The sequence below is a fragment of the Triticum dicoccoides genome, chromosome 5B (genome assembly GCF_002162155.2).
Source record: "Triticum dicoccoides isolate Atlit2015 ecotype Zavitan chromosome 5B, WEW_v2.0, whole genome shotgun sequence".
Taxonomy (NCBI): Eukaryota; Viridiplantae; Streptophyta; class Magnoliopsida; order Poales; family Poaceae; genus Triticum; species Triticum dicoccoides.
Window position 1 is genome coordinate 407,733,663 of NC_041389.1, and position 12,996 is coordinate 407,746,658.

At 48.5% G+C, this 12,996-nt stretch overlaps 3 protein-coding genes across 5 annotated transcripts; all 3 read right to left on the minus strand.

Moving 5' to 3' along the window:
- Positions 1-1,004: 1,004 nt before the first annotated feature.
- LOC119309567 (low molecular mass early light-inducible protein HV90, chloroplastic-like) lies at positions 1,005-1,759 on the minus strand. Its single transcript, XM_037585546.1, has one exon. The coding sequence runs from the start codon at positions 1,650-1,652 to the stop codon at positions 1,134-1,136; it is 519 nt and encodes a 172-aa protein (XP_037441443.1). The 5' UTR covers positions 1,653-1,759; the 3' UTR covers positions 1,005-1,133.
- Positions 1,760-2,420: 661 nt separating this feature from the next.
- LOC119309568 lies at positions 2,421-5,213 on the minus strand. Of its 3 annotated transcripts, none has more exons than XM_037585548.1 (2): positions 3,031-4,806; positions 2,421-2,938 (listed from the first exon to the last, which is right to left on the minus strand). In XM_037585548.1, the coding sequence occupies exon 2, from the start codon at positions 2,925-2,927 to the stop codon at positions 2,652-2,654; it is 276 nt and encodes a 91-aa protein (XP_037441445.1). In that variant the 5' UTR covers positions 2,928-2,938; positions 3,031-4,806; the 3' UTR covers positions 2,421-2,651. The 3 variants fall into 3 exon arrangements, with proteins under 3 accessions (XP_037441445.1, XP_037441446.1, XP_037441444.1); XM_037585549.1 differs by having other exon boundaries at positions 2,422-2,938; positions 3,035-4,806; XM_037585547.1 differs by lacking the exon at positions 3,031-4,806 and adding an exon at positions 5,078-5,213 and having other exon boundaries at positions 2,423-2,938.
- On the minus strand, positions 4,906-6,069 carry LOC119309566. The gene has a single exon (XM_037585545.1). The coding sequence runs from the start codon at positions 6,057-6,059 to the stop codon at positions 5,130-5,132; it is 930 nt and encodes a 309-aa protein (XP_037441442.1). The 5' UTR covers positions 6,060-6,069; the 3' UTR covers positions 4,906-5,129.
- Positions 6,070-12,996: the final 6,927 nt, after the last annotated feature.

The window sequence follows — 12,996 nt, forward strand, 5'->3', positions numbered from 1 at the left end:
CGGCCCCCTCAGCTCACAACGTAGCTCCGCCGTTGCTGCTCTGCTTCAGCATCCTCCGCCACTATCTCCGCGCCGAGTTCGGTGAAGAGCGTGTTGGACTTCGTCTGCTCCCGCCGGAGGAACACCCGATTGGTCTCCACATAGGCCTCATTCTGTATGGACTTCAGGATGCCCTGCTGCTCCCCCATCTCGTCGGACTAGGCGACGGCGAACTCCGCCTTCGCCTGCTCCATGTTGAAGGCCGGCACCTGTTGGTCCGGCTCCTCCGCCTCCTCCACCTCTATCAACGTCAGCTCCTCCTCTTCCTCTTCCCTTGGCTGCTACTCCTCCTCCTCCGGCTCCGACGAGTTCGGAGGCTAGCCGGCAGCGATGTAGGCTGCGCGCGCGACTTGTCTCGCCCGGATCTGCTGCCGGATCTCGGCACGGCGCTCTGACGTGAGCATTGCGTAGTACGTGATCTTAGTCCGGACCATGGCGGAGCGCCAGAGCGTGGGCAGAGCGCCGGAGCGGGAGAGGAAGGAGATGATGGGCTCGGACTGGCGGCACAGACAGGTGGAAGGTGGATGAACTAGGGTTGCGGGACTCCGGCCGGCCTAAATAGGCCGATTTGCTCTCGGGCGGCGAGCCCGAGTGGCGCCATGCGGCGTGCACACCGCGGCGACGGAGGAGGCGTCTATAGGACCACCGAGTTTCCGGGCGAGTCCGCCTGGGATCCCTTTGTCAGTCCTACGTGGTAGGCGTGCCCGGACGTACCCGGCCGCCGCCTTATCCGCCTCATATTTGGACTGGATGTGGAGGGTGTCAGTCAGCCCGGACGTTTGAGGGCCATTTAAAAAGCCCGTCTAGATCGAAAAAACATGACCGGACAGTGATCGGGCGGTCCGCTCGGGCGTATGAGGTGGGTTTAAGGCGCCTTACAGATGTTCTAAGGTAGTCGACAAAGAAGCAAATTTCAGTAATGGGCATCACCGTCAAAGAAGATCTAGAATGACAAACAAAGCAGCTCCCGTAGTATGAAATGTTTTTAATTAGTATAAGCAGTACAAAGAATATGAGGGTGATCAATTCTCATCATTTACATGTCCTACTCAGTACAGGTTGTGTTATCCGGTCGACAACAAAGCTAGTTTATTCTATACGTTGATGAAGGGTGCGCCAGTGATGATCTCGGTGGCCGCTAGAGCGACAAGGCCGAGCATGGCGAAGCGGCCATTCCAGAGCTCCGCGTTGGCGTTCATGATGGCGCCGGCTCTGCTCTCGACGCTCTCGCCCTGGAGCAACGGCACCAGCGACGCCATGGTCAGCACCGCCACGGTGTAGGCGAACCACGCCTGCCCGGTGCCACTGCCGAGCTGCGAGAGGAGCCCGTCGCCGCGCCCTGCCTCCACCGCAAGCGCCGTCACGAAGCCTACCATGGCAAGGCGGCCGTTGATGCGCTCCGGTGCAGGGCCGCTGAACGCCAACGCGTCCCAGATCGAGGTGCTCGCCTTGGGTTTGTTTGGCGGTGGTGCGCTTGGGCCCTCGGTCTGTGCCCTGACGACGAGGGCGTGTCGGCCCAGCGCTGGCAGAGACCGGGCCCCGAAGCGGCCGGCCGAGCCGCGCGGCAGGACGGCGGCACCGGCGAAGGAGCTCATGACCATCACAGTCGCCATTGATCAACCGCGGACGGAAGGTGAACGAAAGTACAGAAAAAAGCTACAGATGCTGCAACAGGCAAAGATGATTGCAGTTCTGATTGTTGTAGTGTCGTTGAGTGTTCGCTGATGTATTGTTCCGAGAGAGTGGGCACAATTTATAGGCCGTGCTCCCCGCGAGCCAACCCGTGACGAGCTGCGCGCGGTGGCCGCGGCGGTGCCCACGTCGCGGGCTGCTCCCGGCCGTGAATTACCCTCTACGTGGAGCGACCGAGCGACCACGCGGACGTGGAGGCCACCGTGCAGACTTCGGAGAGCTTCAGGAAACGCCGAACAGACAGACAAGTTGCGAAGCATCCGAGGACTCCAGCACCTACGGACCAGAAGCGCAGCACCGTGTGAAATTCGGGCTTTGTTTCTAGCGCGAGCTAATGGAAAGATCTTAGAGGAACACGTGTGTGCATACGCGGAAGCGGAAGCGGAACCTTGCAGGCAGGAAAGCACCGGTAAAACTTTCTTCTTTGCATTCTACCATATCTTGATTCATACGTTTCTTGATCTAATGCCTTAAAAATTAAGACCTTACCGTGTTCAAATAATAAATAAATCAAGACTTGCATATTCATTTCGGCCAAACTTAATTACTGGCTCCATTATCGTCCAAGACGCACTGCATGCTGAAACCCAGGGATTGGGAATGGACACGGGCGACTGTTGAAACCGATCCATTGCTCTTGACGCAAAGCTATACAGAGTGCAGATCAGCCCAGCACCGAGGCCCCGACGGGGTTATCTTTCGTCGTCAGGAGATAAAAGAAAAAAATAGAGCCTCTGCCGATTTGAACTGCTCAGTTTCAGTGATAATTACTGTAATAAGGTCGCGGCCGCTTCAGCATAGCAGCCCACAATGCAAAGCTAGAGGCTTATTCCGGTTAAAAAGAACAGTTGAAGGGCACAAAAACACCAAAACAATCTTCTGTAACTAAAAACAAACAAACAAACAAACAAGGTGGCTCGTCAACGAAGGAAGCAACGCAAGTCCATGACGCTCAGAACCTTGAACCCGTCCAGGCTGCACCCCAGCACGAGCCTCGGCTTCTTCGGCGGCGCCGGCGGGCAGCGCGTGGGCGCGGTCCCTGCACCGTTCGCCGTCGGCGTCAGCGGGCCCGAAGCGCCTTCGTCCTCACCATCACGAGGCCGCTTCATCTTCAGCGGCTGCAGAGTTCCAGCGTCTGCGTCGGCCACCTGGATGGTGGCTCTCTCCGGCAGAAGAATCTTCCTCTGAAGACCCATGCTGCACCACCCTGCAAACAGAAAAACAAACAGAGTTACAAGTGTCAACTCAAATCAAAGAGCAAAGAACGGATGTGAAAGAAGAGGAAGGTCCTGCACGTACGCACTACTCTACGAGTTAGCTAGCTAGCCGAAGCTTCAAGCGATAACGGATCGATACGACAGGCCGACCGTGCAATGCAATGCCTGTGTTTATAAGCCAGTGGAAAGGAACAGAAAAGATATATTTGCAAAAGCATAGAAAGTAAAGAGATGCTGCTGAAACGGCCAGTCAGTGCACGGGAGAGGAATCTGAGGAAGTTGCACGGGAAATGAAAAGAGAGGGGAGCTCCTTTCCGATCCATTAGCGCAAGCTTTGCCTTCTTTCAAGAGCGCTGAAGGGCATGATTAGCAAGATGCAAAGGCAAAGCGCTCGGTTTGGGGGCGAAAATAGTTTTACACTGAGGCGTGTGGGCAGGAGCAAAAGTGAAAAAGGAAAGAGATCAAAGGAGAAAAGATGAGGAGGAAGGAAAGAACAACCTTGTCTTTCTTTGTCTGGAAAGGGGAATAAAATAGCACAAGGAATGCATATGTAAAGGTCAACTAGTTCGGATGCATTTTGGAGGGAATCGGCTGTTGCATGCTTTAAATCGAAATGCAACTTTACAAGCTGTTGTGGGTAGAACTTTTCGATGCAGCACATCTCTTTTGTTCTTTGTTGAGGTTATGAAGAGGGAACTAGCATTAAATCTAATTGTCTTTGTATGTGAGTGTATGGGTCTGCACTGTGTTTCTAAAAAATAGAGTAGATAACAAACAATTCCCTCCAACCCATATTAATTGTCGCTGATTTAGTACAAAGAGGGAGTAACCAATTTTTTAAATATCCCATTAGATGAACTCTGTCTTCGTTTGCCTCGCTGTTTTGTCAGGGCTTAATGTCTGTAAAGACCTAGATAATTTAGCTATTGAAAATGTGAAAATTGTTGAAAACCCCGTAAAATGTAGTGTTTGAGCTAAATTTATAAAGCTTGTTATAATCATCTGCAGTTTAATGTGTCTTTTGAAGGGAATGGTCCATGCTTGAAAAAAAAGATAAGAGGAGAAAAAAGGAATATCAACAGGGTTAACTTGCTATAATCATATGCAGTTTGATGCTTTTTGCAGGGAATTGTCTCCAAGCATCGACATATGAAGTTCAATGTAACCTTTTAGACCGTTACATCGTGCCTCCCAATGTGGCTCTGTTTTTTCCCTTGAGCATAAAAAGGATGTGATCCTTGGTCTTTAAAACTGGGTCAGTTAACTACTCCCTCCTTTCACAAATACAAGATGTTTTGTATTTTTCAATATGGACTACACACAGACTGAAATGAGTGAACAAACATACTAAAACGTGTCTATATACATCTGATTCAGAAAGAAGTTAGAACATCATATATTTGTGAACTGAGGGAGTACATGGCATTTAAGTTAGGTACAAAAATGCAGCATGCAATGTGTGACTTAATTGAGAAAGCAGCTGCCCAAATTTCTTCTCTTCCAGAACTGTACTGTCAAAATCTACAAGTTTGTGCCTTAGACGACAAATACCAAATCAGCACAACAGAAGCTACTAACAAATACGTAAATCACTACAGTTTGTACAGAAGAGATCTGCATTTTATGCTATTATATCAGTTACCACAATCGTAATGAATAACTAAAAACCAGTGAAGCGGGCACATTATAGTTGCAGGAACTCCATTAACAAATCTTAAACAATCAAACCCAGCACCTTTGCTCTCCTCCACATTTGAGATAATACCGAAATTTGGAAGAATTAAATTGTGATTTGAACAGGTTTTAAAATAACTGACAGCTCATTGGATCTGAAATCTTGGTGTGCCTTTAGAATCTTTCTTTCTTTCTTGCCAATTTACATTTGTGGTCACACACATTGATTTACCATCTGGTCATTAGAGATTTCAGCAGACATTATCCATAGTTCCATACCACAGAAAAACAATTTGTCATAGATTTCGACAACTCATTTTGTGACAATTACATTTTAAATAGCTTAGATATAGTTTCAATTTACTCTAGTTGGCATGCCCTGTTAGTCACTAGTCAATGAATTCCAAGAATGTATAGGGACAAGAAGAATTCGGCAATGTGCTGCGCTAACTTACAGAAATCACTCTGCATTCTTGCATAAAGAACCTCTGCATAATCCCCATCTATTCATGCATCACCATTGTCGTTGTACAGCTTCCACATGTCAATATAGTGGCCCAGCTCCGGCGGCAGCCTAGCCTTCCACGCCGCCGCCTCCTCCGATGCCCACGCCACCGGCCCTGTCATCGCCACCCAACTTTCATCCACGCTCAGCACCGCTACCATTCCCTCCCCGAACGCTGCCGCCATCGCCCGCAGCGTCGCATCCTTCACTGCCTCGCCGTCTCTCCCCTCCTCCTCCGCCTCCACGCAGCCCCCGCCGCAGTTCACCATCATCCTCCCTCCCGGCGCCACCATCCCGCCTATCTGGCGCCAGGTGTCCGCGTTTTGGAGCTCCGGCAGCACGCTCCCGTTGGCGAACAGATCCACCAGCACGCCGCCGAACCCTCCCGGCACGGCCTCAGCCTCCAGCGCGTCGCCGACGTGGATGAACAGCCTGCCGGCGTGGTCCTTTTCGAGCTCCCCGAGACTGAAGAAGTCCCGGGCGACGGCGATAACAGAGGGGTCGAGTTCCCAGCCATGGACGGATATGTCTGGGTAGAAATGGAGGAGGGAGCGCGCGGCGGAGCCTGCGCCGAAGCCGAAGACGGCGATGGATGGGCGCGGGAGGAGAGGCGGGAGGGTGGTGAAGACGTCGAAGTAGGTGGAAGTGAGGGGGCAGTAGGGGCGACAAGGGAAGAAGACGGAGTGGATGTTGCCGGGGCCGTCGAGGAGGAGGAGGCGCGCGCCGGCGAGGGGGTGACCGGCAGCGCGCGGGGAGACGTCAGCGACGCGGATGTGGTTATGCGGGGAGCGAACGTCGGCGACGAGCTGAAGCTCGTCGGGGAGGGGCTGGGGAACGGGGGTCCTCGCCGCGGCGGCGCGGATGGGGGTGAGGTGGAGACGGTCCAGACGGAGGATGGGTCTCGGGCGTGGGACAGCCACCGCGAACGCCATCTCTGTCAAGGCAGCAGCGTGGGACAGCCGCCTTTATCCTTTTCTTATTCTTCTTTGAAACAGCCTCTTTAAAATCCTTTTCTTCCTTCATTTCCACTTTCCCAAGCATACTGCCCAACACAAATTAACATGTAAATAACCAATGTCCGATCGAGCAGTCCCACATTAGTTTGGCATCAGATATCAACGCAAAACCCGGCAAATAATGTAAGGCAATCGAAAATGGGGGAAAATGCTTGGGCAGGCAAACACCCACCCCACATTTCAAGTACTCGCCTCATCGGTTGGGAGAAAAAGCTAGAACATTTCCACAACCCAAGTGTAAAACATATCAATGAATCATCTCCACAGCACGAAAAAAACATGGGAGCATTCAGAATGTAAGATCATCTATTCAGTCTCCGCTCGTTGAAGCTCCGGTGAAAAAGAGGTCCACAGACAACCATGTGTATTGCTCATGTCATGTTGGGGTGGATGCAAAAAGAAGATGATGCATATTTTTTTATATTTAAATAGATAGTCCCCACTATCATATTTTCTCTCAACATGCAAGCATGCCATCTCATCATGCATCATACATGAAAAAAAGCCCCACCCCAACATGCAAACATGCATGAGAATTTTTATTTTATTGTGATAATATATTTAATAAATATTTCATGCCAATAAAATAATCAAGCATAATAAACCATATGTATTTCAATTTTAGTTCTCACATTACCCCACATATGCTTGTTTCATACAACCAATCTTTATTAAAAATATAATGCAGAATATTCCGCAACGTGTGTAGTATCATCTAATTTCTTAGGATGTGTTTGATTACTCGCATTATTTTTGGGCATCCTGCGAGTTGGCCTGGTGGATCCTGCGGGAAATACTTGATTTGGTCCATGTACTACACCAGTGTGTTTTCCCACAAAACCTCAGGTTGGGTAAGAACACCAATATGCGCTGATTAGTCTATTTTTTTTGGCCGTTGATTCACCTCGACAGTTCGTCTACCTTTCCCCATAGGGTTCCACCTTTCCTCAGGCGACTACCGCTAGAGTCCACTAAAAATTCCACCGAGGGCCGGAGTTCCTTCGTCGATTAAGGAGGCCACCCTGTTCGGCTATGCAAGCTTGCCTGTATGGCAAATCCACCATGTCAAATCGATAGGGGGAGGCAAGAGAGGGAGAAGGAGGTAGTGGCAGAAGTGGCAGGAAGCGAGTGTTGGAAATATGCCCTAGAGGCAATAATAAAAGCATTATTATTATATTTCTTTGTTCATGATAATTGTCTTTATTCATGCTATAATTGTGTTATCCGGAAATCGTAATACATGTGTGAATAACAGACACCAACATGTCCCTAGTAAGCCTCTAGTTGACTAGCTCGTTGATCAATAGATAGTCATGGTTTCCTGGCTATGGACATTAGATGTCATTGATAACAGGATCACATCATTAGGATAATGATGTGATGGACAAGACCCAATCCTAAACATAGCACAAGATCGTATAGTTCATTTGCTAGAGTTTTTGCAATGTCAAAGTATCTCTTCCTTCGACCATGAGATCGTATAACTCCTGGATACCGTAGGAGTGCTTTGGGTGTATCAAACGTCACAACGTAACTGGGTGACTATAAAGGTGCACTACAGGTATCTCCGAAAGTATCTATTGTTTTATATGGATCGAGACTGGGATTTGTCACTCCGTATGACGGAGAGATATCACTGGGCCCACTCAAGTAATGCATCATCATAATGAGCTCAAAGTGACCAAGTGTTTGGTCACGGGATCATGCATTACGGTACGAGTAAAGTGACTTGCCGGTAACAAGATTGAACGAGGTATTGGGATACCGACGATCGAATCTCGGGCAAGTAACATATCGATTGACAAAGGGAATTGCATACGGGGTTGATTAAATCCTCAACATCGTGGTTCATCCGATGAGATCATCGTGGAGCATGTGGGAGCCAACATGGGTATCCAGATCCCGCTGTTGGTTATTGACCGGAGAGCGATCTCGGTCATGTCTACATGTCTCCCGAACCCGTAGGGTCTACACACTTAAGTTTCAGTTACGCTAGGGTTGTAGGGATATGTATATGCAGTAACCCGAATGTTGTTCGGAGTCCCGGATGAGATCCCGGACGTCACGAGGAGTTCCGGAATGGTCCGGAGGTAAAGATTTATATATGGAAAGTCCTGTTTCGGGCATCGGGACAAGTTTCGGGGTTATCGGTATTGTACCGGGACCACCGGAGGGGTCCCGGGGGCCCACCGGGTGGGGCCACCCATCCCCGGGGGCCACATGGGCTGTAGGGGGTGCGCCTTGGCCTGCTTGGGCCAAGGGCACCAGCCCCACATAGGCCCATGCGCCTAGGGTTCAAGGGGGCAAGAGTCCTAGGAGGGTAAGGCACCTCCTAGGTGCCTTGGGGGGGAGGGAAACCCCCCTTGGCCGCCGCACCCCCTAGGAGATTGGATCTCCTAGGGCCGGCCACCCCCCCTTGGCACCCCTATATATAGTGGGGGAGAGGAGGGACTTCATAACCTTGAGTCCTTGGCCTTTGGTTGCCTCCTTCTCCCTCCCCAACACCTCCTCCATCTCCTTATTGCTTAGCGAAGCTCTGCCGGAGTACTGCAGCTCCATCAACACCACGCCGTCGTGCTGCTGCTGGTGCCATCTCCCTCAACCTCTCCTCCCTCCCTTGCTGGATCAAGAAGGAGGAGACGTGGCTGTTCCGTACGTGTGTTGAACGCGGAGGTGCCGTCCGTTCGGTGCTAGGATCTCCGGTGATTCGAATCACGTCGTGTTCGACTACATCATCCCCGTTCTTTGAACGCTTCCGCTCGCGATCTACAAGGTACGTAGATGCATCCAATGACTCGTTGCTAGATGAACTCCTAGATGATCTTGGTGAAACGAGTAGGAAAATTTTTGTTTTCTGCAACGTTACCCAACAGTGGCATCATGAGCTAGGTCTATGCGTAGTTCTTCTTGCACGAGTAGAACACAATTGGTTGTGGGCGTAGATTTGTCAACTTTCTTGCCGCTACTAGTCTTATCTTGCTTCAGCGGTATTGTGGGATGAAGCGGCCCGGACCAACCTTACACGTACGCTTACGTGAGACCGGTTCCACCGACTAACATGCACAAGTTGCATAAGGTGGCTGGCGGGTGTTTGTCTCTCCTACTTTAGTTGAAGCGGATTCGATGAAAAGGGTCCTTATGAAGGGTAAATAGAAGTTGACAAATCACGTTGTGGTTTCACGTAGGTAAGAAAACGTTCTTGCTAGAACCCTACTTCAGCCACGTAAAACTTGCAAACAACAATTAGAGGACGTCTAACTTGTTTTTGCAGCAAGTGCTTTGTGATATGATATGGCCAAAGTTGTGATGAATGATGAATGATCTATATGTCATGTATGAGATGTTCATGCTATTGTAATAGGAATCACGACTTGCATGTCGATGAGTATGACAACCGGCAGGAGCCATAGGAGTTGTCTTTATTTTTTGTATGACCTGCGTGTCATTAAAGAACGCCACGTAAACTACTTTACTTTATTACTAAACGCGTTAGTCATAGAAGTAGAAGTAGTCGTTGGCGTGACAACTTCATGAAGACACGATGATGGAGATCATGATGATGGAGATCATGGTGTCGTGCCGGTGACAAGATGATCATGGAGCCCCGAAGATGAAGATCAAAGGAGCTATATGATATTGGCCATATCATGTCACTACTTTATATAATTGCATGCGATGTTTATTATGTTTTATGCAACTTGTTTACTTAGAACGACGGTAGTAAATAAGATGATCCCTTACAAAAATTTCAAGAAGTGTTCTCCCCTAACTGTGCACCGTTGCTACAGTTCGTCGTTTCGAAGCACCACGTGATGATCGGGTGTGATAGATTCTTACGTTCACATACAACGGGTGTAAGACAGTTTTACACAGCGAAAACACTTAGGGTTAACTTGACGAGCCTAGCATGTACAGACATGGCCTCGGAACACGGAGACCGAAAGGTCGAACACGAGTCGTATGGAAGATACGATCTACATGAGAATGTTCACCGACGATGACTAGTCCGTCTCACGTGATGATCGGACACGGCCTAGTCGACTCGGATCGTGTAACACTTAGATGACCAAAGGGATGTCAAATCTGAGTGGGAGTTCATTATAATTTGATTAGATGAACTTAATTATCATGAACTTAGTCTAAATTTTTTACAATATGTCTTGTAGATCAAATGGCCAACGTAGTCCTCAACTTCAACGCATTCCTAGAGAAAACCAAGCTGAAAGACGATGGCAGCAACTATACGGACTGGGTCCGGAACCTGAGGATCATCCTCATAGCTGCCAAGAAAGATTATGTCCTACAAGCACCGCTAGGTGATGCACCTGTTCTCCCTGCAGAACAAGACGTTATGAACGCTTGGCAGACACGTTCTGATGACTACTCCCTCGTTCAGTGCGGCATGCTTTACAGCTTAGAGCCGGGGCTCCAAAAGCGTTTTGAGAGACATGGAGCATATGAGATGTTCGAAGAGCTGAAAATGGTTTTCCAAGCTCATGCCCGGGTCGAGAGATATGAAGTCTCTGACAAATTCTTCAGCTGTAAGATGGAGGAAAATAGTTCTGTCAGTGAGCACATACTCACTATGTCTGGGTTACATAACCGCTTGACTCAGCTGGGAGTTAATCTCCCGGATGATGCGGTCATTGACAGAATCCTCCAGTCGCTTCCACCGAGCTACAAGAGCTTTGTGATGAACTTCAATATGCAGGGGATGGAAAAGACCATTCCTGAAGTATTTGCTATGCTGAAATCAGCAGAGGTAGAAGTCAGAAAGGAACATCAAGTGTTGATGATCAACAAAACCACTAAGTTCAAGAAGGGCAAGGGTATAAAGAACTTCAAGAAGGACGGCAAGGTAGTTGCCGCGCCCAGCAAGCAAGTTGCCGGGAAGAAGCCAAAGAATGGACCCAAGCCCGAGACTGAGTGTTTTTATTGCAAGGAAAGTGGTCACTGGAAGCGGAACTGCCCCAAATACTTAGCAGACAAGAAGGCCGGCAAAACCAAAGGTATATTTGATATACATGTAATTGATGTGTACCTTACCAGTAATCGTAGTAACTCCTGGGTATTTGATACCGGTGCCGTTGCTCATATTTGTAACACACAACAGGAGCTGCGGAATAAACGAAGACTGGCGAAGGACGAGGTGACGATGCGCGTCGGGAATGGTTCCAAGGTCGATGTGATCGCCGTCGGCACGCTACCTCTACATTTACCTACGGGATTAGTTTTGAACCTCAATAATTGTTATTTTGTGCCAAGTTTGAGCATGAACATTGTATCAGGATCTCGTTTAATTCGAGATGGCTACTCATTTAAATCCGAGAATAATGGTTGTTCTATTTATATGAGAGATATGTTTTATGGTCATGCTCCGATGGTGAATGGTTTATTCTTTATGAATCTCGAGCGTAATGCTACACATATTCATAGTGTAAGTACCAAAAGATGTAAGATTGATAGTGATAGTCCCACATACTTGTGGCACTGCCGCCTCGGTCACATAGGTGTCAAACGCATGAAGAAGCTCCATGCTGATGGACTTTTAGAGTCTCTTGATTACGAATCATTTGACACGTGCGAACCATGCCTCATGGGTAAAATGACCAAGACTCCATTCTCAGGAACAATGGAGAGAGCAACCAACTTGTTGGAAATCATACATACTGATGTGTGTGGTCCAATGAGTGTTGAGGCTCGCGGTGGCTATCGTTATGTTCTCACCCTCACTGATGACTTGAGTAGATATGGGTATGTCTACTTAATGAAACACAAGTCTGAGACCTTTGAAAAGTTCAAGGAATTTCAGAGTGAAGTTGAGAATCAACGTGACAGGAAAATCAAGTTTCTACGATCAGATCGTGGAGGAGAATACTTGAGTCACGAGTTTGGTACACACTTAAGAAAATGTGGAATAGTTTCACAACTCACGCCGCCTGGAACACCTCAGCGTAATGGTGTGTCCGAACGTCGTAATCGCACTCTATTAGATATGGTGCGATCTATGATGTCTCTTGCCGATTTACCACTATCTTTTTGGGGCTATGCTTTAGAGACTGCCGCATTCACTTTAAATAGGGCCCCGTCGAAATCCGTTGAGACGACACCGTATGAATTATGGTTTGGGAAGAAACCTAAGCTGTCATTTCTAAAAGTTTGGGGATGCGATGCTTATGTCAGGAAACTTCAACCTGAAAAGCTCGAACCCAAATCGGAAAAATGCGTCTTCATAGGATACCCTAAAGAAACTGTTGGGTATATCTTCTACCTCAGATCCGAAGGCAAGATCTTTGTTGCCAAGAATGGGTCCTTTCTGGAGAAAGAATTTCTCTCGAAAGAAGTAAGTGGGAGGAAAGTAGAGCTTGATGAAGTATTACCTCTTGAACCGGAAAATGGCGCAACTCAAGAAAATGTTCCTGAGGTGCCTGCACCGACTAGAGAGGAAGTTAATGATAATGATCAAGATACTTCTGATCAAGCTCCTACTGAAATTCGAAGGTCCACGAGGACACGTTCCGCACCAGAGTGGTACGGCAACCCTGTCTTGGAAATCATGTTGTTAGACAACGGTGAACCTTCGAACTATGAAGAAGCGATGGCGGGTCCGGATTCCGACAAATGGCTAGAAGCCATGAAATCCGAGATAGGATCCATGTATGAAAACGAAGTATGGACTTTGACTGACTTGCCCGTAGAACGGCGAGCCATAGAAAATAAATGGATCTTTAAGAAGAAGACAGACGCGGATGGTAATGTGACCATCTATAAAGCTCGGCTTGTCGCTAAGGGTTATCGACAAGTTCAAGGGATTGACTATGATGAGGCTTTCTCACCGGTAGCGAAGCTGAAG